Consider the following 27767-nt stretch of genomic DNA (forward strand, 5'->3'; position numbering starts at 1 on the left):
TTGCTGACATTATAGCTCAAATGTTTAAAAATAATCTTTATTTTACGACAGAAGGAAAAACACCATTGTTATAAAAGAATCATTTCAAGAGCGCTACAATGAAATCAAACCTTGTATATATAAAAGTCTATTCACAAAGAATGAAAGTTGCCAGACATATAAAATAATATATCACATATAAATCAGTGCTTGGAAGATGAACTTGATGCTCCCTATTAGTTACTATAAACAGTCTGCCAGATGCTGAAGCCAATGGGCATTATACCTGTATCCGAAAAGATTTCATAACTTATGCGCTTTGCACTATTTTGCTGAAGCAGAAAATTTATAGGCACAATTATTCACGGATGTCCTAGACTGCCCCAGTTTAGTGAGTTTTATTACTACTTTTCAATTCCCTGTTGACCATTTCTCCATTTCAGAAAATTCCTTTGAAAGTAATTCTAAAAAAAAAAAAAAAGGAATGTTGACAATTCTTACACACACACAATGAATACCATATATATATAAAATATACTGTGAATTTCTCTTGGAGATGAATAAAGTATCTATCTATACTGATTTATATAGTATTTGCAGTCATCACGAAGTCACTAAGTGTCAGTTCTTCAAATGAAGATGTACTATACAGGTACTTTGGTTTCTAAATCATGACCAGAGACAATACATCAGTGGTGTCCAAAGTGTGGCCTGGGTGCCATTTGCCATTTTTTACAAATTATTTTCATCTAAAAAATGCAATAAAAGACTTTGAGTGCACTAAAATTGTCTCATAATGTCATCACAAGACACGACAAGCCAGTATTTGTGTTACTTAAAGATGGACAGTAAAGAGTAAGTTATTTTTAGGAAATTGGCGCCATACTACATGTTGACCCTTTAGGTCAGGTCTGATGTTCAAACCACGTCAGCTGAAATAACCAGCATGACTTCATGCAACACAAAATAGATCAAAGCCTATAGAGAAGGAAGGAACCAAGGAAGGAAGATCCGGAAATGCTTAGAAGGACCAAAATATGGCAAAATACTATAAGTATTACATGTTATCATAAATGAACCTGTTACTACATGGTCACAGCATGTATATAAAATCATCCAACCTTGTTTTTTTAATAAGTCTTTGTAGGCAGCATACAGGTGTGTCCCATTTCGTGCTGTAATGAGCTGTCTCTTTTTTTTTTTTATCAGTTTTTATATCTGTAGAATGCACAAAAAACAGAAAGACATGTGTAGTGTTCTTACATAAGGATTGTGGACCATGTACTTAATGTCTTGTACCACTCGGTTACATACTAGACCAGGGGTGGGCAAACTTTTTGACTCGCGGGCCGCATTGACTTAACAAAACGGGGGGGGGGGGGGGGGGGACTATATATTTTACACGTAACAGTCCACCTGGTATTATTGTATCTGTAAAAGTGTCACGCAATCTGCTATTATTATTTATTATTTTATATTTATATTTAAATATTTTATATTTAAATATTTTATATTTAAATATTTTAAATTTTATTATTATTATTATTATTATTATTATTATTATTATTATTATTATTATTATTATTATTATTATTATTATTATTATTATTATTATTATTATTATTATTGTGTCCCTTTTTTCAGGAGCACTTTGTAAACAACAGACCACATCAAATAACAAAATTGATAAAACCATCAAAAGGTTGGCTCAAGCCATGATGCCAGTTCGTATGTTGAGTTTAAATGAAATACTTTGGAAAGAACGGACGGGCCGTATTCAAACACTTGGCGGGCCGGATGTGGCCCCCGGGCCGTAGTTTGCCCACCCCTGTACTAGCCTGATAACCACAAATGCGTAGAATACACAACTTATTCCAAGTCAGTCAAGGTATTAAAACAAACATGTTTATTATTTTTTATATACAATTAGACACGTTGAGAAACAAATATGGCAGCTTTGCACCCCAGCTGGATGGCGTTTTTAAGTAGCCAGTATCCAGGTACCTAAATCAGGAGGAAAAAATGTGTATTGCACACTGTATTGTGGCATAAAATTGTTGTTACTTACTGATTCAGCATCATGTTCTAATCCTGTATCATGATGGTCCATCTCATCATCTCGGAATTCCTTTATGACCTAAATATTTTCACACATACAAATTATGAATATAAATATGATCATATTGAACCATCACCAAAAGAGAGCAATCACCTTTAATAGTTCCGTGTATCTCTCTGGGTCCTTTTCCATCAGAGCTCTTATCTGGCTGTTGTAATGTTCAGAGATGCTCTCCTCCACCGCCACTGTGCAGGCCATGGCCCCCTCTTTGCCCAGCAATGCAGTAGATGCCCCTTTTGGACAGTGATGGCATGACAAATACCTTTCAAATTCAAGAACACAACACCTGACAAGTGTCCTAAAAGCAACTGCGGGGGGAAACAAATAATTATTAAGTTATATTTTACAACTTTGATATGTGATCAAACACAGTTTAGCATTTGGTCACATACAGACTTCATAAATAAAACTTTACACTAAAATAACATATTGCTATTTTCACACCAACCTAATAAATAGCCTGCAACATTCCAGAGGGGCAGCAGTGCCGTGGGCCGGACTCTGCTCTCTGCAAGTATTTCGTTAAACTTCTCGAGGTGTTTTTTCTCTTGATCCCACATTTCCTGCAATTAAAAATAAAGAGCAACTCAAAATTTGAATTTAAAGAAAGAAAATGGACAGGGTGAACACATTTTTTGGCCAATGACCTTTCAAGAACATTTACTGAAGAAGCTTTCACATTCACACTATAACTCCTGTCCCATTCTGATGCTGTAGTCCAGGGGTGCTCACACTTTTTCAGCATGCGAGCTACTTTTAAAATGACCGAGTCAAAATGATCTACCCACTACAAAAATGCAAAACATCTATTTATTTTCAAATGTATTGAGGATTATTTGTACGTACAATGTATGTTGATGTACCTTACATAACCAACTGAGCCAATATTGCAAAACACACATAATTAACTATTAACATTTTTTGTAATTACCTGAGTTTACTTTGATGACTTGCACTGAATTGAACCAGCCAGGGATGCATAGTCCGGACAGTAGCTGCTGATAGCCAGCCTCAAGCACACTTCCAAATGTTTATCAGTCATGGATAATATCCGTATCACAATATCCGTATAATATTCCATATCCGTATGGAAGTGATATGTTTTTTGCCTTTTTACTTGGTCCAGTTTTTGCCTTTTTACTTGGTCCAGCTCCTTCACTCATTTTAGTGACCATAAACTTTAGCAAGGGCTTTAAAATCTCGCAATTCGCCGACTAGCTTAGCACTTTGCATCGTTGGTTACGCATGAGCGGTGACCTAAAGGTCAAAATTCAGTTGTCATCTGATTGGTTGTCCTGTATGTCAATCAAGTAACGGGGCTGGATGATAGGCTGACATCGTAAGTTCTGCTGCACTTAGAGACGTTGTTTGATTTGATTGGTCGCCCGAAGGGCAACAGTCAGTTGTCATCTGAATGGCTGCCCTGTATATCAATCAAGTGACGGCATTGATGCTGGGATGATATTTTTTTAATGTCACGCCGCGATCGACCAGCGATCGACCAGTACCACCTCCGCGATCGACCGGTAGCTCGCGATCGACTTAATGAGCACCCCTGCTGTATTCCATGTGTGGCTTTAACAGTGACGTGGCTAATTCATACTTCAGAATTTTGTGCTCATCGTGGACAACACATGAAGAAATACATATGATGCAGACAATCAATCTAGCGTATTTTGCTCAAGTTTGCCAGTGGATCTCGACAGTGTGAAGCAGTGTCCAAAAATACGCTATCACCAACAGGTTTCAAAAGGCTGGACTACTTCATGATCGCACGTCAGAGTCCTGTTCAGCCCAGCAGAGACAAGCTTTGCTCGTACCTGAATGAGAGGGCCAGTACTAGACCTCCCCAGCACTGCCATCTGTCCGGCGTAGATTCGACTTGCACCATATTCACCCGCATGGTCGACGCGCAGGATGCGATCAAGCATCTCCTTCTCCTCGCTGTCAAGTGCTGGCGGGACCACACTGTAGCAACGTGAGCTCCATGGGGATGCTGCAGTCACCCACACATAAGAAAGCAGCTTTTCAGTACCTCTTTCAAGCACCTTTAGGCCTTCGTAGACAAAAGTACACCCATCCACAAACAAAACTTAATTTATGTGTCTCAACTGCTCTAAGCTGTTACGCACTTCCACACTTAGATCTGGTATTTTAAGTGCATTGAGTGTGGATGTTGCACTCAGCATGCCCCAAATGAGTGTGCAGGATGGACACTCACAACCTCAATCATTGCCATTTGTTTGTGTAGTGGAAGAAGAGGATCTAACTCCAGCCATCCATCCATTGTCTATGCTGCTTATCCTCACTATGGTCGCGGGGATATGCTGGAGCCTACCCCAGCTGCTGGGGTACACCGTGGAATGGTCGCCAAGGATCTAACTCACACTGTTTACACTGTGTACTATAGCATACTATTGTTAAAGCGTAAGTATGTACATATCAGTACGGGGATTTAAATGTAGCCTCGGTTAATTCACTCCCTCACGTTGCTGTTACGACATAATCATTTGGCATTCACGTTACATATACTACATTATAAAAAATAACTATGTAAACCCCATAAACAGTATTTGCGGACGATAATTCTTTTAGCATGATTAGCATGATTAGCTCTAAACTCTTGCTCACCTCTGCTTTTCGCTCTCTGCCGTACAATCACTGGGAACGCCTTTTGTGACCACTCGTGTAACGCGACGTATGCGGATCTTTGCATGGTCGTCGATTTTCGGACCGAATTTCCCCAGCTTTCCAAAAAGTCAAGTAAGATGAACGTAAACTGTCATTGAAAAATGTCAGCGGCTGTCCGTGTGCGTCGGTGGCTGATGACGTCACTGTGTTTGCACAACATTGCTGCTGTCACATAAGAATGACGTCATAACTGGTTAGCGGAAATACTTTTGTTACCTAAATTGCCTTTTGTAGAACTACGGTGCATTTTTATGTCTAATTTAGCTTGCTTTTATCTAACTTTCATTAGAATACAACTACACAACTAGTACTATGAGTAGGTCACATAATGTGTTAGGTGCGATCCAGATAAAGTTTATTGGTTTCCTTTATTTTCTAGTGAGGTCTATTTATATATGGTTCATACCATTCGAAGATGCTGACTGGTCACTTTTGCAGTGCTCACTCATCACAGCACAAACAAATCCAAACATTTTTTAGAATTCACATAGTTGGCCTAGTTTATGCATATGTCTGTGGGAGGAAACCAAGCATTTAGGTAAATAAAGTCCATTCATTCATTTTCTCCGGCTTATTCTAAAATACAGTAATTACATCTTGGCAGGGTACTGTCTTCTTTTCCATGTCAAACAAATCCGGAGTGTTTCTTTAGTTAACGATTGTTATGTAACACACAAAAAAATGAAGTTTGAAATGTATTCTCCTGAATGGTCTGCAGATGGCAGTGTTGCACAAAGAAGGCAGCCTTATGAGTTGTGTTTAAAACTTCATTTGATTTGGTCTGTGAACCAAGTCAAATCTCCCTGAAACAAACCAAAGTGGAACCGAGGTGGTGTCTCTTTTATCATCTTAAATCAGCAATGCCTAAATCAGGTGCCTTTCAGCACAAGACATACAAATAGTCATTATGTGGAATGATGGGGTGCATATGCTGCAGAGCTGTGAATCTATGCCTGGGTTTGTCTTGTGTTTGTGTGTGTGCTTGTGGTGAGACACCGGTTATGTGCTTCCCTAACTGTCTGCCTAACTGTGGGCGACTGAGCATGTGCGGTTATACGCACAGCAGGTAATGTGGGCTGCCTGTTGTGTCCTCGGGAGCGTGTGTTTGTGTGGATGCAACAGGTAATCAATCACGGTAGCAACCCAGAATGCCCTCTATTCAAACAGTGGTTTTGGGTAGTTGTGACATCTGCACATAATGTTAACTTGGCACTTATTCCTTATGGTTTGCGTAGTGTCCAATTTAAGGCGTACGCACACTTGACCAATTGTACTGTGCCATGGGCCCGCACCTTAATCAGGAGGGGTGTGAGGACTTTCAATATTAGTGCAGACCTGCCAAAATGTATGAATATGGTCATGGTTTAATTTCATTTGAACATGCATCAGATTACAATTGAATGCATCACATAATCAGTTCCCAGTTCCACATGTCCAAAAGGAGTAGGAAGAAGCAAAGCTTATTAAATCCTACCCCTCCATCTGGTACTTTTACAATCAGTAACTGTTACATTTGTTCACTTCCTGCTTTCCATAATACAGTTTAAGTTTTTTTTTTGTTTTTTGTTTTTTAAAAAATGCACCTCATACCGAAGTACGAGGTGATATATCCATCCAATGACATAATGGGTACCATAGTAAGTGTCAATATAGTGATATATATAGCACATCATGACTGGTTCAAGACTCTTCATCCTTGTATTTAGCAAATTTATTTTATTTATTAATTTATTTTTTTTTAGTTTTTATTTTTTTACATTTACATCCTTGTATTTAGCAAATTTCTTTTATTTATAAATTTTTTTTATTATTATTTTTTTTTTAGTTAAAAAATTTTTTTTTACATTTTTTTTTGGTCCCGTACCAAAGTACAAGGTGATATGACTATCCAATGAAATAATGGGTACCATAGTAAGTGTCAATATAGTGATATATATAGCACATCATGACTGGTTCAAGACTCTTCATCCTTGTATTTAGCAAACATCAACTGCTTGTATTGTTTCTTGAATTGGCTCATCGTTGTGCATTGTTTAAGATCCTTACTCAATATGAATATGACCTACGCTACATATATTTTGACCCTAAAATATGCTCGTATGCTTCACTGCTCTCCATTCTGTTGCATTTGCAGGTGTCAGTTTCAAGTTCAGTCTGTCCGGATGAATAAATAGATATTATCAGTTTTTCAATAGTAGTTAAAATCAGGGGGAGAACCCCTGCCCTAAGTCAATAACTCTGTGTTCTGTTGTTACATAAGTTTTAAAAACATGAGCTAATGTCCCACATTTCCTATGGTACAAACCAAAATTTGGTGTTACTTGTCCATAAACAAACACTGAGTTGTGCGTCATGGCCAATTACGCAAAGACGATGGCGCTCAACACCACAGATAGTTTGCAGTCCTGTGGGAAACAACGTCACACCCTAGTGACGTTCAGGTTTCGGTCGCTCGCTCGGTTGGTAGCTGGTAGCAACCAAAGCCAATTTCCACACATGAACAACTGCCGCCCCCTGAAAATACGAGCCCAAGAGCGGATATGTGGACATAAGTGTGTGGTTTTCACACTTGATGGTCACATTGTTGGAGAGTTGTGGAGAGAAGTCCACGCTGTCGACATACTCCACATACAATGGAAGCAGCGGGTTTGAAACTCGTTCATTTTCTACTGCTTTTCCTCACGAGGGTGCTGGAGCCTATCCCAGCTGTCTCCGGGCGAGAGGTGGGTTACACTCTGGACTGGTGGCCAGCCAATCACAGGGCACATATAGACAAACAACCATTCACACTCACATTCATACCTATGGACAATTTGGACTCGCCAATTAACCTAGCATGTTTTTGGAATGTGGGAGGAAACCGGAGTTGGCCGATGGTGGAATCGAACCCTGGTCTCCTAGCTGTGAGGTCTGCGCGCTAACCACTCGACCACCGTGCCGCCCCAGATTTGAAACCAACTCACCTAATAAAAGGCCCAAACTACATGTTTACCTGCTCCCAAACCTGGGGGGAAAAGTGTCACTGTGCATCTCCGACCTGTTTTGCGTGCTTCTGTGGACAAGTGTAAGTCTGCACAGCCTTGCTCTGAGGCTCTGGTCAGACGAGTGCATAGCTGTGGTGGGACGCAGGCAAAGAGCCCCTAGACTTTAGTGAGTCAACACTGTCTGCTTTCACTGAGAGGAGACGTGATAGGTCTTGTCTCATTTGGTCTCTGACTAGGACACCTAAGTGTGTGTTGCACGTCAGTGTCTGTTCTCTTGTATGTAATATTGTTTATGACTGCTCATTTAACAAAATTATGAGCCTCTCTGGTCTCTGTGTTGGGCGTTTATGCGATATTTATTTCAGGAACCTGGTAACCTTTATCATTGTTGGTAGAGTTGGCCGTGTGTGTTCGTGAGGGCATTTCACACATTGCTGAAATACTGTACCAAGAATGTTTTCAAGCGTTTCCTGGTAAATATCTCCCAGCAACTACTTTAGCCATAAAACTCAAATGCTTATCATTCGCTCTCACATTATGTTGACTGACTAGACTCACACTTTCCTCACCAGAAATGTCTTTGTGACTCATCTGTTTTTTTTTTTTCACTTCTCATCTTTTCACTTTAGAGTAGGGTTGGTTTTGTTTTGTTGTCAATCTGATGCCAAGTAAATACAAGGCCAATATTGCAAATACCGATATGATTACAAATAATTTATAAATGGAATCAAACTCTGGAATGGATTAAGTAAGGAACTCAAACAATGCACAACAATGAGCCAATTCAAGAAACAATACAAGCAGTTGATGTTTGCTAAATACAAGGATGAAGAGTCTTGAACCAGTCATGATGTGCTATATATATCATTATATTGACACTTACTATGGTACCCATTATGTCATTGGATGCTCATATCACCTTGTACTTTGGTACGGGACCAAAAAAAAAAATGTAAAAAAAAAAATTAAAAACTAAAAAAAAATTAATAAAAAAAAAGAATAAATAAAAGAAATTTGCTAAATACAAGGATGTAAATGTAAAAAATAAATAAATTAATTAATCAATAAATAAAATAAATTTGCTAAATACAAGGATGAAGAGTCTTGAACCAGTCATGATGTGCTATATATATCACTATATTGACACTTACTATGGTACACATTATGTCATTGGATGCTCATATCACCTTGTACTTCGGTAGGAGTTGCATTATTTAAAAAAAAAAAACAAACAAGCCCTAAACTGTATTATGGAAAGCAGGAAGTGAACAAATGTAACAGTTACTGATTGTAAAAGTACCAGATGGAGGGGTAGGATTTAATAAGCTTTGCTTCTTCCTACTCCTTTTGGACATGTGGAACTGGGAACTGATTATGGGATGCACTCAATTGTAATCTGATGCATGTTCAAATTAAATAAAACCATTACCATTACCATTACCATTACCATAAATCATATTTTTTGAGATACTTGAATGATTTTTTATTTTTTTCATTAATTTGTTGATTTCAGTAAAAAAATATATTTTTGACAAATTAAATAATATGTAAATAGGTGCAATGAAATAATGAAATGAAATATTGCAATCTACTAATTAAATTTTGGCTGCATGAGTGGTTAGCACGCAGTTCAATTCCACCCTTGGCCATTTTTGTGTGGAGTTTGCATGTTCTCCGGGTTTTCTCCGGGTACTCCGGTTTCCCCCCACATTCCAAAAACATGCTAGGTTAATTGGCGACTCCAAATTGTCCATAGGTATGAATGTGAGTGTGAATGGTTGTTTGTCTATATGTGCCCTGTGATTGGCTGGCCACCAGTCCAGGGTTTACCCCGCCTCTTGCTTGAAGACAGCTGGGATAGGCTCCAGCACCCCCGCGACCCTTGTGAGGATAAGCGGTAGAAAATGAATGAATGAATGAATAATACAAGTCAGCGTTCTATCAAAATGATATTGATGCTGATATGTTATCTCCCATGTCTTTCCCTGATCCTTGGGTTTCTTCCAGTTAGCCCTTTCCCCCTTCTCGTGTCTAGTCCAGGTGTGCCTTGTTGTGTTATTAATCTATGTATTTAGTTCCCACTTTTATGCCTTGTCATCATATGTTGTCGTTTTGTAGCACAAAAAGTTAATTTTGTACCACTCCCTACCCCCGCAGATTGCGTCCTCAATGCCCTCCAACTTTCAAATAACTTTTTCATATTACATAACAAAGAGAAAGAGAGTTGTTGACATTCACAAATATTGCTTAGGCTGTCCAAGACAATAAAATGTAATCTTCTTCAGAAAACATTCCAGTGCATCCCATTATTCATCCAAACATGTGACAAAACTGGGTTAAAGAAATTGCTCAACAGCTTCGAGCCAACCATGTTTATTTTTGCATCATTCTGGCAAAACAATGAGCTCTCATAAAAGGCAACGTTAAAATCTCATTCTGAGATTACCAAAAAGCCACCTAACAATTTTTAGAGAGTGTACACAAATAAAACGAGAAGAAAGTGATTTTTCATGCATTATTGGATTGTTTACACTCCGCAGGCTTGTGTGGCGCAGAGTGACACAGTCAAACCGCTGCTTTCATGGACGCTGGGGAGTGTATATAGCAATGTCTGGTACAAGTTAAATAGCCCATGTCTGTCTGGCATAGTTCCTTCAGGGGGTTTTATATGTGTTTTTTATTTTATCCCCACCAAAGAGGTAGGATACCTGAATGGATGCACATTTTTAAATACTTTGATTTTGAGATTGATTTTGACCTGTGGACAAATAGTGGTACGCGATTGAATTATGGATAGTATAATATATGTTAAATACTACTATGCTTTGCTAAATTCTGGTGGAAGACATAAGACATAAATTTGCACAAGTCTGCAGACTATTAGAGGCCCATTGTGGCATCCAATGTCATGATCACAGATTAATATTGTTGCTCTACTTTTGTTGTAGCTTCAGCCTTATATCTTCAGTTCAGTTGTGTCTTGGTAATGGTAATGGTAATGGTAATGGTTTTATTTCATTTGAACATGCATCAGATTACAATTGAGTGCATCACATAATCAGTTCACAGTTCCACATGTCCAAAAGGAGTTGTCGAGAGGCGGGGTACACCCTGGATTGGTCGCCAGCCAATCACAGGGCACATATAGACAAACAACCATTCACACTCACATTCATACCTATGGACAATTTGGAGTCGCCAATTAACCTAGCATGTTTTTGGAATGTGGGAGCAAACCGGAGTACCCGGAGAAAACCCACGCATGCACGGGAAGAACATGCAAACTCCACATAGAGATGGCCGAGGGTGGAATTGAACCCTGGTCTCCTAGCTGTGAGACCGCCACTCGACCGCCGTGCCGCCTAGGAAGAAGCAAAGCTTATTAAATCCTACCCCTCCATCTGGTACTTTTACAATCAGTAACTGTTACATTTGTTCACTTCCTGCTTTCCATAATACAGTTCAAGTTTTGTTTTTTTTTTTAAATATTGCACCTCGTACCGAAGTACGAGGTGATATGACCGTCCAATGACATAATGGGTACCATAGTAAGTGTCAATATAGTGATATATATAGCACATCATGACTGGTTCAAGACTCTTCATCCTTGTATTTAGCAAACATCAACTGCTATTTAGCAAACATCTTCAGGTTGGGGCGCTCAACCTGAGGTGATAAATATTTGGATCTTAAGCTGTCCTACCTAGTTATTGAGCATGAAATGACGAAACTTGCTTGAATGAGAGATGAAAAACGTGTGTCAACCAAGACATCCCAACAGCATCCAGGGTCTTAAGGAATGTGATGGACTGTGGTCCAGGATCTTTTCAAAGCTGTCTGAAAGTTAAGCTAAAGTCTTCCCATGTCTGAGTTTTTGCAAGTGTCAGAGCTAGTCGGTATCTGTCACATTGTCACAAAAAAGCCAGATAGGACTCCTCCTTCAGCTTGACGGTATCTTTCACCAATGATGTCCACCAACGGGTTCTGGCGTTACTGCCACAACGGGCACCGACCCCCGATCAGCTGCCTCCACAATGGAGGCACGGAACATGGCCCATTCAAACTAAATGTCCGCTGCCTCCCTCAGAATGGAGATGAGCTCCTTGATCGATTAGCTTGTTAGGTTTCTTTGTCCCGAGCGAACAATGGAAATCAAAGCGACATGGATAGTTTTATTAAAGCTGGAACCAACAACCAATTTTGAGCATGCCTAAAAGGACACTGGAATGCATCATATACAGTAAACCTCGGATATATCGGATTCAATTGTTCCCACTGGTTTTGTCCGATATAAGTGAAATCCGTTGTATGCCCGTTTTACGCATATATCAGATTTATATCCGGTATATGCGTAAATCGGATTTTATCCGTTATAAAAAGGCACTTCCTTGACTATGTTTCCAATGTACCTGGACGCGCAGGCAACGCTGCAAACGCTGCAAATGACGTCGTACAGCGGCCTGTCACGATTCGGCGAATCGGAGCGCCACGATGCGGCCATCCGATATATGCGAGGGAAATTTAATGGAAATGCATTGGAACGGGACTGGAGATTTTGTCCGAAATAGGCGAAATCCGTTATAAAAAAATCCGATATATGCAATGAATTTTTATTGGAAATGCATTACAGAAAAATTGGTTCTTTTTTATCTGTCCGTTGTGAGCGAATTTCCGATATATCCGAAGTTTACTGTATCACAATTCACAATTCCAAAAAAGAGTAGGAAGAAGCAAAGCTTATTTAATCCTACCCCCTCTCAGTTTCACATCAATTTCTAAAACATTTGATCACTTCCTGTATTCCAAATGCACTCTTAGGCAATGTCACTCCAGAAATTTCACGTAAGAAATGTGGATAATAGGCAAAATTCCAAAAAAAAGTGCAGTTTTCCTTTCAGCGTTGACCACATGGTACTCACGCCATTTGTCTGTCAGTGTTTCACAGCTCAGTATATAAATGCATAAATGTCACAACCGCAATCCTGCTCAGTTTTCCTCGGTGGTATTTTTAGCAGTGCTTTGTCAACAGGAAAGGCAGCAAAAGCGTTTTTTTTGTTGATGCCTGTCTTACCACTTCAGCGTGGTGACTATGATCTGGTGCCACAGTGCGTCAGAACCGAGATTGAGTGGGCGTTTGGCTCCAACTTCTATTAAGAAGCGAGCCGCTGACATTATTGGGAAACTTGTCCCGTGGGCTTCCACTCGTTGCTATTTTTGGATCGCGGCACTTCTGTTTTGAGTTAAAGGAGAAGCTAAAGTATCCTAACGTGCTTTGTTTAAATCATTTAGCAGCATTTACACCGAGACCTGCATGTCAATGCTTGAATCTGTCTAATGTCTGAACATGTTCAATTCAATTAGTGATGAACAATTACAGTACAAACCAACTAGTGGGTCGTCTCTGTGCTATTAACTTGCAATGCCATTACTATAAGTTGGTAAAAACCGAGCTCAAGTATCATCGACACACAGCTAGATGGCTACTGGAGAAGAGAGACACAATTTGAGTTGGACCTCATCACTGAAAAGTCCAGGGTGTACCCCGCCTCTCACCCGAAGACAGATGGGATAGGCTCCAGCACCCCCTGTGACCCTCGTGAGGATAAGCAGTAGAAAATGAATGAATTAGTTCATTCATTTTCAACAATTTATCAGTTTCCTAACCATGTTTATTTTGTATAAGTAATGGAGCAAAAGCGGTTGACTGTTTAGCACAGGGGTGGGCAAACTACGGCCCGGGGGCCACATCCGGCCCGCCGAGTGTTTGAATACGGCCCGCCCAATCTTTCAAAAGTATTTAATTTAAACTCAACATACAACCTGGCATCATGGCCTGAGCCAACCTTTTGATGGTTTTATCAATTTCGTTGTTTGACATGGTCTGTTGTTTACTAAGTGCTCCTGAAAAAAGAGACACAAGCACATAATAATAATAAAAATGAAAATAATAATAATTATATTATTATTATAACTATTATGATTATTATATTTATTATATTAATGCTAATTATTATATTAATTATATATAATAATATTGTTATATTTGCATATTTTACATAATAATAATATAATAATTATTATTTGAATTTTATTTTAATTATTATAATATTTTATTATTTTTAAAATATTTAAATATAAATATAAAATAATAAATAATAATAGCAGATTGCATGACAATTTTACAGATACAATAATACCAGGTTGACTGTTACGTATAAAATATATAGTCTGCCCCCCCCCCCCCCCCCCCCCCCCCCCCGGAAATTTTGTTATATCAATGCGCCCGCGAGTCAAAAAGTTTGCCCACCCCTGGTTTAGCATTGGAGTGTGCATACATGGAGCGGCGTTGCTAGTAGCCCTTTACCAGCACATTAGAGGCCACATTAAACGTTACCCATTCTGTTGGTAATGCTAAAGCTACTTACCATCGAGAGATGTTTGAAAGTAACCTCTTTTCTTGAGAAACTTCGGACTGTCCAGTCTCTACTTCCAGATCGGATTCAGGATCCAACACATATGGCTGTATGTTGAAAGCTGACATTTAAAAAAAAAAATACATGGGCCATTACTATCAACTCTTATATCGTTCGCAGCTAGCGGCACAAACCGGAAGTCCTTTTGAGTGAAACGTTAAACAGACCGTTTTTGCGGGAACCACAAAAGCCAAAGAAATACAGCCGAATAGGTGCAGATTCTGGAAGAACTAGAAAGCTTTGTGTGCTGGATATTGTGTGTAGCCGCTCTATAGGAGTTCACAACCCTTGTGAGGAAAAGCGGTAGAAAATGAATGAATGAATATATATATATATAGAGAGAGAGAGCGTCTTGTATATATTGTATATACAGTAAACCTCGGATATATCGGATTCAATTGTTCCCACTGGTTTTGTCCGATATAAGCGAAATCCGTTATATGCGTATACCGGAAAATGTCAGTTTTACGCATATATCGGATTTATATCCGGTATATGCGTAAATCGGATTTTATCCGTTATAAAAAGGCACTTCCTTGACTATGTTTCCAATGTACCTGGACGCGCAGGCAACGCTGCAAACGCTGCAAATGACGTCGTATAGCGGCCTGTCACGATTCGGCGAATCGGAGCGCCACGATGCGGTCATCCGATATATGCGAGGGAAATTTAATGGAAATGCATTGGAACGGGACTGGAGATTTTGTCCGAAATGGGCGAAATCCGTTATAAAAAAATCCGATATATGCAATGAATTTTTATTGGAAATGCATTACAGAAAAATCGGTTCTTTTTTTATCTGTCCGTTGTGAGCAAATTTCCGATATATCCGAGGTTTACTGTATATATATATATACATATATATATATATATATATAATATTGTATATATATTGCATATTGTATTGTATGGAAATAACACGACTGTGGTCAATAACAAGCTCTTTATTGTAAACAATAATGGCTACTGTCGGCCGTAACCACGCCACCAAAACACAGCCAGACTAAAAAAAAAACAGACTAAAAAGACGCAGTGTGGGTTGTGACCCGGGCTAATCGCTACCAAATAAAAAGTCCAGTATTATAGCTGAAGAAGAAATAGAAAGCGTGTTATTTTAAGGAACCACCCACTGCTTCAGAAAGTTTGTTTACATTCTACTCCATTTGTCACTGCTACACCTACTCCGCGTAACCAATGACTTTTCCGAAATGATTCTTACATAACACAACTGAATCATACTTTAATGTTTTCGACACAATGATGTCAATTCTGAAACCTGCACTGAATAATGATTATTATGTTTGACAGTGTTTGTGAAGAGAGAGTGTGTACAGTATGACTTACTGTCTAGTGTCCCTGTGTTGGGTGAGCACAGCAGATTTCCACTCAGAGTCTCTGTGTTTCCAACACAGTAAGGAAAAGACCAGTAAAGCATTTGCTCTCTGAAGTAACCGAAGCATCGTTACTGCGCGTCTGAGGTTTTGGAGCTGTTCTGCTCAGATTAAAGACAAGAAAAAGAAAAAAATTTGTCAACAGCAATTGGTTATGCAACAGGTTGGCGATTCTCACACAGGTCTCTGACTTAGTCATTCACTTTCATGTGTGTGTTGCACTGGCAGTTGTTGTGCATAAATGAAAAAAAACCTTGTGCCAAAGCAGGTGTTACTCAATTACTCATGTTTGATTTCCTCTGCCTATTTACATCCAAGCCAGCACAATCCGTAATAATGTTCATGGGCGGTACTAGAAATCAGAAAAGTGCTCTACAAAAATGGTTTCCCTCGAGTCTGTCTTCGGCTTACTACTCAAATGATGGCATCAAACATCTTTTTTCTCTTTCGGCTTTTCCCTTTAGGGGTCACAGCAAATCAATCTACTCCATACAACCCTGTCTTCTGCATCTCTTTCACACAAACTACCCTGATGTTCTTCTCTCCTCTGGACATGTCCCAACCATCTCAGTCTGGCCTCTCTGACTTTATCTCCAAGGCCTCTAACATGTAATGTCCCTCTTGTGTACTCCTTCCTGATCTTATCCATCCTGGTCACTCCCAATGAGAACCTCAGCATCCTCAACTCTGCTACCTCCAGTTCTGCTCCCTGTCTTTTCCTCAGTGACACTGTCTCTAGACCAGGGGTCTCAAACACGTGGCCCGCGGGCCAAATGTGGCCCGCAGGACACTAGTTTGAGGCCCCCGCCTTGATATGAAAGTTTAACGTTTGATATGGATGCTGTATGGTATCATGTACCCAGAAAAAAATTATTACGTTTGATTAATGTTCATGTTAAAGGTTAAATAACTGTTAATAGTTATCCTCCCTATCCGTGTGGAAGTGGTAAGTTTTTGGCTATTTAAGTTTAAAGGAAATAACTTGAAGGCTACCGTTTAGGTCGCTCGCTCTCGAGTTTGCGAGTTAGCATGTGTCTCAAGACCCTGCAGTTGCGCAATATGTTGTAAATAAAAAGAGTATAAATGTGACTATAGTCGTGTTTTGTCATGTCTACAGGGCTCTAATAATGCTTTGTTCATTTTAATCTGAAAAAAATAATTTGTCTACCCACCAACTATATGTGGTTTCTTAAGTTTTTATTATTTGCCGTTTTATTATTATTATTATATTTATTTATTACTTTTTTTTGATTTTCTTTAATCTTGATTTGTTTATTTATTTTTCATCTTATTTTGTGCAGAAAAATAAAAATGAAGATATTTGAGAACAGTGGAATATTTTATCAGAGCTAGAAAAACGGAACCAAAGCACTGAAAAAGTTTGAATATTTTTCTGTTTTTAAATAAATGTGTTTTTTTGTTTTTTTTTTGAAAACCTGATGCGGCCCAGCCTTGCCCAGACCAAGGCTCCAGTGGCCCCCAGGTAAATTGAGTTTGAGACCCCTGCTCTAGACCAAACAACATGGCTGGTCTCACCACAGTTTTCCTTTCATTTTAGGTGAAACTCTTCTATCACACATCACGCCTGATACTTTTCTCCACCCGTTCCATCCTGCCTGCACACGCTTCTTCACCTCCTTTTCCTTTCCTTTTGATAGGAAGATTAAAAAAAAAAGCTTTTCCAGACTTCTTCCTTCAAACAAGTACCTCTTCTTGATTTATCTACAGCAGTGACATGTGGTGAGTTTCATTGCTGGTGTGGCACTGACTCATTTTGGGGGGGGTGAATACTGGTTTCTCATTAGGCGGAATATCATAAGAAGGAGAATAAGTCACTTTGGTTCCAAAAACAGATACTTCTTAGACATATTTTGTAATTTTAAAAAACATAAACATAAACAAAAACATCATCTCCGTGCTTGTGGTTGGCGGAGGTCAAAATACAAAGACGGAAAGTTCCAATTTGTCAAGTCCAAAATTTGCAGTAAATACAGAGCAAATAGCATGCTCGCCACAAATGACAAATGACGACCAGACAAAGACAAGACAGAAAAGGAGCGTAAACTCCTAGAATGTAACGACACTTTCAGTTGTTCAAAGGATAAATATAAATAGTTAATTTTCGTGAGGTGCTCCAAGAATGCAATATTTTGAATATAGCATCTGTTCTTCTTGGCTAGCCTGGTAGCCTCTGTCACTAACCTGACGGCTAGGCTAAAGGCTAAAGGCTAGCCCGTGACACTGATTCCATCTTTTCAAGAATTATCTTACATTATCATTTATTAGTGTTGAGTACCTATTTTATACCTTAAATGCGTTTAATAATACGAAGCGTATTTAGAGTTTAAACCTGGATTGTGTTGTGAGTGAATAAGTACAACATCTACGTTAAGCTAGCAGGAGGGATTGGAGCGTATCAAAAATATATTATTTTTATGGGCGTCTAAATTACTCACGGTTTATCGCCGTTTGTGGGTGGTCTGGGAACGAAATCCCCGCGAGTAGTATTGTATTCCATACGCAAAATATCATCTCCATTGTGACATTTAGCCATCATTGACATTTAACTGATGCAGTCCTGTTTGTCACTGTTGTTATTATGGGAACTGTTGTTGCTGCTGTTTTTGTCTCTCTCTCTACTGCCCCCCCCATCCCAGTTTCTCTTCTTCTTTACTGTGTTTCTTCTTGCTGCGGTCCGGTTGCTCCAAATGCGCATAACAAAAACATCAAATGACGGTAAATAAAATATCATGGTATAGGGAAGTAGCCTAGTATCTATTTAGCATGTAAGGGCATTTGGATCAACAATACTATCTGCCCCAATGGTTGGATGGGACAAAAATAAAAAATAAAAAATAAAAAATAAAAAATAAAAAATAAAAAATAAAAAATAAAAAATAAAAAATAAAAAATAAAAAATAAAAAATAAAAAATAAAAAATAAAAAATAAAAAATAAAAAATAAAAAAATACAAAATGAAAAATGAAAAATATATAAAAATATATATAAAATATATGTAAAAAAATAAAAAATAAAAAATAAAAAATAAAAAATAAAAATAAAAATAAAAAATAAAAAATAAAAAATAAAAAATAAAAAATAAAAAATAAAAAATAAAAAATAAAAATACAAAATACAAAATACAAAATACAAAATACAAAATACAAAATGAAAAATATATATAAAAAATAAAAATAAAAATAAAAATAAAAATAAAAATAAAAATAAAAATAAAAATAAAAATAAAAATAAAAATAAAAATGAAAATGAAAATGAAAATGAAAATGAAAATGAAAATGAAAATGAAAATGAAAATGAAAATAAATTAAAATCAAAATTAAAATTAAAATTAAAATTAAAATTAAAATTAAAATTAAAATTAAAATTAAAATTAAAATTAAAATTAAAATTAAAATTAAAATTAAAATTAAAATTAATAAAAAATAAAAAATAAAAAATAAAAAATAAAAAATAAAAAATAAAAAATAAAAAATAAAAAATAAAAAATACAAAATAAAAAATACAAAATACAAAATACAAAATACAAAATAAAAAATAAAAAATAAAAAATAAAAAATAAAAAATAAAAAATAAAAAATACAAAATACAAAATACAAAATACAAAATACAAAATACAAAATACAAAATAAAAAAGTAATGTCACCTTTCACCTTCACTGTTCAGCTCAGCTAATGTTCTTAATCAGCAAACCAACATTAAAAGTAATGGAATGCTTGACGCATTATGTGAGAATTTTTCTCTCTGTGTAAATATGCGTCTTCGTGGCAGGTCGCAGGCCACAAAGGTGGTAAATACCTTTGGCTTCATATCACTGGCAAAGTAATGTGAGGCAAGTCTGAATTCCAGAGACTGGAATGAAACACGTACACAGTACCCAAACAGTATTATCGTCATTCAATTAAGTAGACTTGTACAACACAGCAGGAACCATGTGTAAAAAAAGCGGAAAACAGGGCCCGTTTATAATTACTCGCGGAGCCTGATCTCAATCTAGTGAAGTTGTGGCACTAATTTAAGACACTTTATTTAACATTTGAGAGAGAGCAAAAACAGAACAAATATTTTGTTGGTCGGTTTCAGGCCCCTCCCTTTGCTTCGCTCTTGCTAAATTTGTCTTCCCTTGCTCAAACGTATAAGAAGCCAAAATGACACCATTATTTTGACTAGACTGTTTTTTCCTCCCAGGAACAGAGGCCAGAGGAAGTGTAGATGACCTAGACTGGTTAACCACTGCCCGACCACAGGCTGGCCGAGGCACTACCACCCCCGCAGACAACCTCCGCATCCAGCGTCTGCCAACCCCACGTTACTACTACTACACGCCACGACCACAAGAAGCCCTAATACTAGCCTCCCACTGGCTCCATGCTGCGCCCTCTCTCGCTCCCTGCAGGCGTAAACAGTCTGCCGCCGAGCTATGCACTGACACCAACCTTATTTCGGTTGTATTTACAGACCAGACGTGCATTGGCTTTTTTTACATTGTCTGCTCTTGGGTCTGCACCGCCAGTTTGCACACTTTTTGCTCTTTGCACGTGCAGAGTGTGTCATATTTGGGTCGGGGGGTGGTATTTTTTGGCTATGGAGTTGCACGACAAACATCCTGAAGCTCTCTGGGAGCGATCAGCTGAGGAGTCTTGGCTTAGATCAGGGGTCTCAAACACGCGGCCCCGCCTTGATATGAAAGTTTCATGTTAGTGCGGCCCCCGCAAGTTTGATATGGATGCTGTATGGTATCATGTACCCAGAAAAAAATATTACGTTTGATTAATGTTCATGTTAAAGGTTAAATAACTGTTAATAGTTATCCTCCCTATCCGTGTGGAAGTGGTAAGTTTTTGGCTATTTAAGTTTAAAGGAAATAACTTGGAAGGCTACCGTTTAGGTCGCTAGCTCTCGAGTTTGCGAGTTAGCATGTGTCTCAAGACCCTGCAGTTGCGCAATATGTTGTAAATAAAAAGAGTATAAATGTGACTATAGTCGTGTTTTGTCATGTCTACAGGGCTCTAATAATGCTTTGTTCATTTTAATCTGAAAAAAATAATTTGTCTACCCACCAACTATATGTGGTTTCTTAAGTTTTTATTATTTGCCGTTTTATTATTATTATTATTATATTTATTTATTACTGATTGATTGATTTTCTTTATTCTTGATTTGTTTATTTATTTTTCAGCTTATTTTGTGCAGAAAAATAAAAATTAAGATATTTGAGAACAGTGGAATGTTTTATCAGAGATTTTATTGTAGAAAATCGGAACCTAAGCACTGAAAAAGTTTGTATATTTTTCTGTTTTTAGTAAATGCGTTTTTTTTGGGGGGGGGAACCTGATGCGGCCCAGTCTTGCCCAGACCCTAGCTCCAGTGGCCCCCAGGTAAATTGAGTTTGAGACCCCTGGCTTAGATCCTGCTGTGCGGTTTATTCTGGATGGAACATATAGGTCCATTTGAATAGAAAAACATATATCATATACTATGCACACATGCACTAATGACATCTAATACCCCTGCAGGGAATCGGTGGAATTTTGTAGTTTTTTTTTTTTAATGGCAACCATTTAGGTATGTTACATACCTTTTTCTAAATTCAAACTGTTTTTCAATAAATACTGTTACAACATTAACAGTAACATTAATCAATAGAAAACCACATTGCTATAACAGAACCCTACACACACTGATTATTTTCCCAATATGTGTAGCCACTTGTTGCTAGGCAGAATTCACGGTGCATATTAATTTGTGTGTCAAAGTTTAAAAAATAACAACGGTCTACAATGGCACTCACTCACTGCAGGAACAGGAAGTTGGAGAGGGTTTACACCAAAAAGCACTATCAGGATTATGTGACATGTCTACTTACGTATATAGGGGGTACAAGTACGTACAAGTTCCTTTTATACCTAAATTATAGTTCATTTAGCTCCTAAGTCACACTGTACACAGAACACATGCAGGACATAAATACAGTAATACAGCGCTAAAAATACAGCAATTAAATGAAACAGTCTTAAAAAAAAAAAAAACATGAAAGCCTAAGCATGGGCTACCGTTCTATTTCAAATACTGCATAAGACCACTACACTATCGCTTTATGTGGCAGTTTGTCCGAGAGTAGTTAAAAAGGACCTATATGCTCCTTTTTCGGCCCTTTTGTATTGAGTTGTAGACTCCTATGGAGCAGCTCCACACAATAACCAGCTTTATAGTCCTTCCAGAATCTGCACCTATTCAGGTGTATTTCTTGGGATTTCATGCTTCCCACGAAAATGGTACTTCAGTTTCCTCCCACAGCGCAAAACATTCATGTTAGGTTAATTTGCTATTTAACCAAGCTTTTTATAGTATGTGCCCTGTGATTGGCTGGTGACCAGTCCAGGGGTGTACGTACGTTGCCTCTTGCCTGAAATTGGGAGCTGGTGTAGGCTTCAGCACAACCTTAGTAAGTGTCAAGAAATTACTGGAAAATACAGACATGTGTTTGAGAACTGCTGCACGGTGTTCGAGTGGTTATGTCACACAGCTACGAGACCCGAGTTCAATTCCACCCTCTGTGTGGAGTTTGAATGTTCTCAAAAACATGCATTTTAGGTTAATTGGCGACTCCAAATTATCCATAGGTATGAATGTGAGTGTGAATGGTTGTTTGTCTATATGTGCCCTGTGATTGGCTGGCCACCAGTCCGGGGTGTACCAAGCCCGAAGACAGCTGGGATAGGCTCCAGCACGGCCGCGTGAAGATAAGCGGTATAGAAAATGAATATATTTTTGAGAACCATCTACTTTGCTGCTAATAACAAGGGAGAAATAGGTACCGTTGCCCTTTAATAATAAATTATAGCCAAATTATAGCCAGTTATTTGCAGTATTCATCACAGAAATGCAAGTATATAAGTGACTGGAGGTAAAATGTCAAGACACAATCAGTGTCCCATCGTGTCATTAGCGACAAAAGATATACTTTAAACACGCCGCCTTTTTTACAGGCACACACACATGCATGCCTGAGGTGTTGTGGGTCATTTCCTGCTGGTAGCAACAGTCTGCCGCCTGTACCACAACTTGACAAACTGAGACATAACATTCACAAAGAACATTGATGCTCTTTTTGTTTAGGTCTGTCTTACAGCTACATCAGACCCGGTGATAGATATTTATTTTCTCTTCATCCTGCAGTGGTTAACACCGAAGCCCTGACGTAATAAACTTGGAAAATGTAGTTTGAACCTTTTTATATTTTCACTCTATCACATCACAGCACACTATACTCATTAAAAGATTCATTCATTCATTTTCTACCGCTTTTTCCTCACGAGGGTCGCAAGGGGTGCTGGAGCCTATCCCAGCTGTCTTCAGGGGAGAGGCGGGGTACACCCTGGAATGGTCGCGAGTCAATCACAGGGCACATATAGACAAACAACCATTCACACTCACATTCATACCTATGGACAATTTGGAGTCGCTAATTAACCTAGCATGTTTTTGGAATGTGGGAGGAAACCGGAGTACCCGGAGAAATCCCACGCATGCACGGGGAGAACATGCAAACTCCACACAGAGATGGCCGAGGGTGGAATTGAACCCTGGTCTCCTGCCCCCCCATTAAAAGATTTCCTTTTTAAATTTTGCACTCAACCCCACGTAGCTGGTCAAATGTTCTTTTATACAAAAGTATATATATATATATATATATATATATATATATATATATATATATATATATATATATATATATATATATATATATATATATATATATATATATATATATATATATATATATATATATATATATATATATATATATATATATATATAAATATATATATAATAATAATAATATCTAAAAAAATATATAATAATATATATAAATATATATATAAGAACAAAAGTATATATGTATATATAAAATATATATATAATATTAATATAATATATAATATAATATAATATATATAATATAATATATAATAATATATATAAATATATATATAATATATATATATAAACAAACGTATATATGTATATATATATAAAATATATATACAATAATAATATATAAATATATAATATATAAATTATATATATATATATATATATATATATATATGTGTGTGAGGAAAAGCGGTAGAAAATGAATGAATATATATATATATATATATATATATATATATATATATATATATATATATATATATATATATATATATTATAATACAAGGATATACATGGATATACATATAATACAAGGATACAATGAAATAACTTAAAATTTCCATTTTAATCAATGCAATGCAACATACATTTCAACTTTAAGCAGGAGGCTCTAAGAAATAAAAACTCCCTTGTCTGGTGTCAGAACATAAAGTGATGACTCACTGTAAGAATAATAATAATAATAATCTCCTATTTGCACATGTCGAGACGTAGGATCAGGTAGTGGTTGTCTTCCCTGCCAAGCTTTCCATGTTTCTCTCTGCGGCCATGATGCTGCTTGTGTTAGTCCCAGCGAGGACGGTGTCATATTTTCCTGCACAGCTGCTGTGCTGTACTTTTCCCTTGTGTTTTGACCAGGGTGACCATGATCACGCAATATGATGACGCTTTTCAGCAGACCATAAAGACGACTGAAGATATTCGCTCTTTTTCTCAGCATTTGTGGAGTTGTTTATTATATTTATTGATACGCTATTTTAATTTACACTTTAAAAGCAGAAACACAGAACATTTAAAATGCAGATGAGCTATTACACGTGTATGGTCACTACTGCCTGATTTACTTACTTACTTACTTATTGCAGGGTTGCAGGCATGCTGGAGCCTATCCCAGCTGTCTTCAGGCAAGAGGACTGGTGGCCAGCCAATCACAGGGCACATATAGACAAACAACCATTCACACTCACATTCATACCTATGGACAATTTAGAGTTAAGTTAGAGTTAACATGTTTTGGAATGTGTGAGGAAATGGGAGTACACATAGAAACCAACGAGAACATGCAAATTCCACGCAGAGATACCCTAGCAGGGACTCGAACCCGGGTATCCTATCATTAAGATAGTCCATCATAAAAATCATAATCATAAACAAGTTCAGGAAACAACCACAAAATGCAGAGAAGCAACCTTTTAAGGCATTTGCTAACCAAGCGTCGCTATCGTGAAGTGGAGAAAAGCAACAACAAGCACAATTTATACTAAAATCAAAGTTAAAACATTGTTGGAACTCAAACATGTGACAAGTAGCCACATTGAAGAATGTTCAGCGAGGCTTTAAAGTGAGGCTTGACAGCCAGTGTTCAGCAGCCCAAAATTAGTGCGTAAAATCGGGCTGAAAATTAGCCATGACGTTCAAAGAATTCAGCAAAACCATGGACGGATACAAGAATGTATTTATGCACACTGATTGGCCGTAAGAACGCAAATTGACATGTGAAAGCATTACTTTTATTATGCCTGCTTTGACTGCTTTTTGATCGTTTTCATGCAACACACCATGTACACTCACACAATTTGAGCTTTGATTACACAATAGCTTGATCTCCAAAATATCACACAAGCATACTGAGTGACTTTGTGTCCGTATGTTATGCTTGCCCCCCCGCCCTGTCGGCTCACCGGAAGTGAAGCGGAATGCCACAAGGTCACATGGTTAAAGCCCAGAAATTCTTTTTGTCCTTCTCAGTCTGCCATTGTGCATGGAACTTATCTTGTTGAGCAGTTTTGCTGTGATGCTAAATTGTCTTTCATGTACTTGTAGAAAGCTCTTCCACCTCCAAAACACTCAAAGCACTTTTGACACTTTTGGCAGCATCAGGAGCAACTGGGGGTTCGGTATCTTGCCCCTTCGACATGATGACGGCAGGACAGAGGATGGAACCAACAACTTTCACCACGGCGCCCCGATCAGAACTGTGGAACTGATAGGCCCATCCTCATGACCCTAATAAGGACAAGCAACGTACAAAATGGATGGCTAGAAAACAGAAAGGTGGTGTTGAAGAGGAAGGTGTTGCTCTCGCTGCCACATCATTTGTTCTTTGGGAACAGTCACATCTTTAAAGGAACTGTGAGAATCAAATGTCCTTCTCTTGACCTTCCTTTCATGAGGATGACAGACAATTATGAGGCACTGTACTCTCCAGCAGGAGTGAAGAGCTTCAATTGGACGCTGACAGCAGATGAACCTCTTGGGTGAAGGTTAGAGGGTTATGGTTAGGGGTGAGGTTTAGGGGTAAGGGTTAGAGATTAGGGTTAGAGGGTTATAGGGGGAGAGGGTTAGAGGGTTAGAGGGTTAGAGGGTTAGAGGGTTAGAGGGTTAGAGGGTTAGAGGGTTAGAGGGTTAGGGTTAGGGTTACGGTTAAGGGGTAAGGGGTAAGGGTTAGAGATTAGGGTCAGAGGGTTATAGGGTTATAGGGTTATAGGGTTATAGGGTTATAGGGTTATAGGGTTAGAGGGTTAGAGGGTTAGACGGTTAGAGGGTTAGAGGGTTAGAGGGTTAGAGGGTTAGGGTTAGGGTTACGGTTAAGGTTAAGGTTAGAGTTAGGGTCAGGGGTAAGGGTTGGAGTGTTAGAGGGTTAGGGTTAAGGTTATGGTTAGAGTTAGGGGTAAGGGTTAGAGGGTTAGAGGGTTAGAGGGTTAGAGGGTTAGGGTTAAGGTTAAGGTTAGGGTTAAGATTAGGGATAAGGGTTAGAGATTAGGGTTAGAGGGTTAGAGGGTTAGAGGGTTAGGGTTAGGGTTAGGGTTAGGGTTAAGGTTAGGGGTAAGGGTTAGAAATTAGGGTTAGAGGGTTAGGGTTAAGGTTAGGGTTCGGGTTAGGGTTAGGGTTAGGGTTAGGGTTAGGGTTAGGGTTAGGGTTAGGGTTAGGGTTAAGGTTAGGGGTAAGGGTTAGAGATTAGGGTTAGAGGGTTAGGGTTAGGGTTAGGGTTAGGGTTAGGGTTAGGGTTAGGGTTAGGGTTAAGGTTAGGGTTAGGGTTAGGGGTTAGGGTTAGAGATTAGGGTTAGAGGGTTAGGGTTAAGGTTAGGGTTAGAATTTGGGTTAGGGTTAGGGTTAGGGTTAGGGTCAGGGTTAGGGTTAGGGATAGGGTTAGGGTTAGGGTTAGGGTTAGGGTTAGGGGTAAGGTGTAAGGGGTAAGGTATAGGGGATTAGGGTTAGTTTAGGGCTTAGGTAAGGGCTTAGGTTAAAGGGTTAGTGGTAAAGGAGGCTTTGATAGCTGCTATCAAAACAAACTAAGTCATAAACAGAAAGTCCCACTGAGTTGAAACCTAAATTGGGACCACCGGCGACTTCCGAAATGGGATAGAATTTACAAAAAAGGCCCTATCTCAGAAATGGGAAGTTGCAACTCGTAAGCCTGTGGCCGAATTTGGGTAGGCATACGTTGGTTCCAAGTCGATATGACCTACCGTTCGGGAGTTATTCATGAAAAATGTCATCCTTTGAGATCACATTATTATAAGACAAGCAAAAATTTGTGTCATTTGTGGGTTGTGTTTAGGTGTTGGAGTTATTGTTAGTGTTCGGGTTTAGGGTTACACTTAGAGACTTAGGACTGTCTTTGTTTAAACATGTGTTGCTCCCCGATTCCTGGCATTTGCATTGCAATGATGATTCTATGCTTTCCACTTACTGTGCATTTTTCAAAGTGACTGCGCTGACTTATTAATGAACTTCGTCCTCTTTTCACCATATATCAGCAGGTTTTTTTTTTACTTGGAAATGCATGCAACACTAAAAAGCCCACATAAGAAAAACATAAATAATGATAAATGTGTTTGGATTGATAAACTTTACAGTACAGTAAAACAGTATTTTTCTGCACAAATGTGTCAGATTGTTCACGATTGTACCCCAGTGACTGAGTTGATGATATTGACTCGACAGTTCTCGAGTGATGCTCTACTCGCACTTTTAAATGCTATAACTTTGCACAAACTGTGCGGTCAGATGAGGTGAGGTGTGAGATGTGGGGGGAAAAGGGCTGGGAGGAGGAGTGAGAAAGGAGGCAGCCAGCGAAAGTGGGAGGAGTGCGTCAGGGTGGGGGACTGCCATCCCGTTGAGGGGAGTAGCTTTTGGTGTTTTGATCGAAATCCAGCCGATGTGGGAGAGA

General features: G+C 38.3%; 1 protein-coding gene across 2 annotated transcripts; it reads right to left on the minus strand.

Annotated features, from left to right (window-relative positions):
• Nucleotides 1–1623: 1623 nt before the first annotated feature.
• On the minus strand, nucleotides 1624–4935 carry coq7 (coenzyme Q7 homolog, ubiquinone (yeast)). Of its 2 annotated transcripts, XM_058076991.1 has the most exons (6): nucleotides 4730–4935; nucleotides 3919–4094; nucleotides 2547–2661; nucleotides 2192–2331; nucleotides 2048–2116; nucleotides 1624–1983 (listed from the first exon to the last, which is right to left on the minus strand). In XM_058076991.1, exons 1-6 carry the CDS (start codon nucleotides 4812–4814, stop codon nucleotides 1906–1908), a joined length of 663 nt encoding a protein of 220 aa, XP_057932974.1. In that variant the 5' UTR covers nucleotides 4815–4935; the 3' UTR covers nucleotides 1624–1905. The 2 variants fall into 2 exon arrangements, with proteins under 2 accessions (XP_057932974.1, XP_057932966.1); XM_058076983.1 differs by having other exon boundaries at nucleotides 1946–2116.
• Between the last annotated feature and the right edge of the window lie 22832 nt (nucleotides 4936–27767).

The sequence above is a fragment of the Doryrhamphus excisus genome, chromosome 1 (assembly GCF_030265055.1).
Source record: "Doryrhamphus excisus isolate RoL2022-K1 chromosome 1, RoL_Dexc_1.0, whole genome shotgun sequence".
NCBI lineage: Eukaryota > Metazoa > Chordata > Actinopteri > Syngnathiformes > Syngnathidae > Doryrhamphus > Doryrhamphus excisus.

Excerpts from the sequence above, each read along its gene's own strand:
- coq7 (XM_058076983.1), bottom strand. The coding sequence starts at position 4,814 with ATGCAAAGATCCGCATACGTCGCGTTACACGAGTGGTCACAAAAGGCG. Across the intron at positions 4,095-4,729 it reads GCAGAGAGCGAAAAGCAGAG|CATCCCCATGGAGCTCACGT; the intron begins GTGAGCAAGAGT and ends GGGTGACTGCAG. Across the intron at positions 2,117-2,191 it reads GATACACGGAACTATTAAAG|GTCATAAAGGAATTCCGAGA; the intron begins GTGATTGCTCTC and ends GAAAATATTTAG.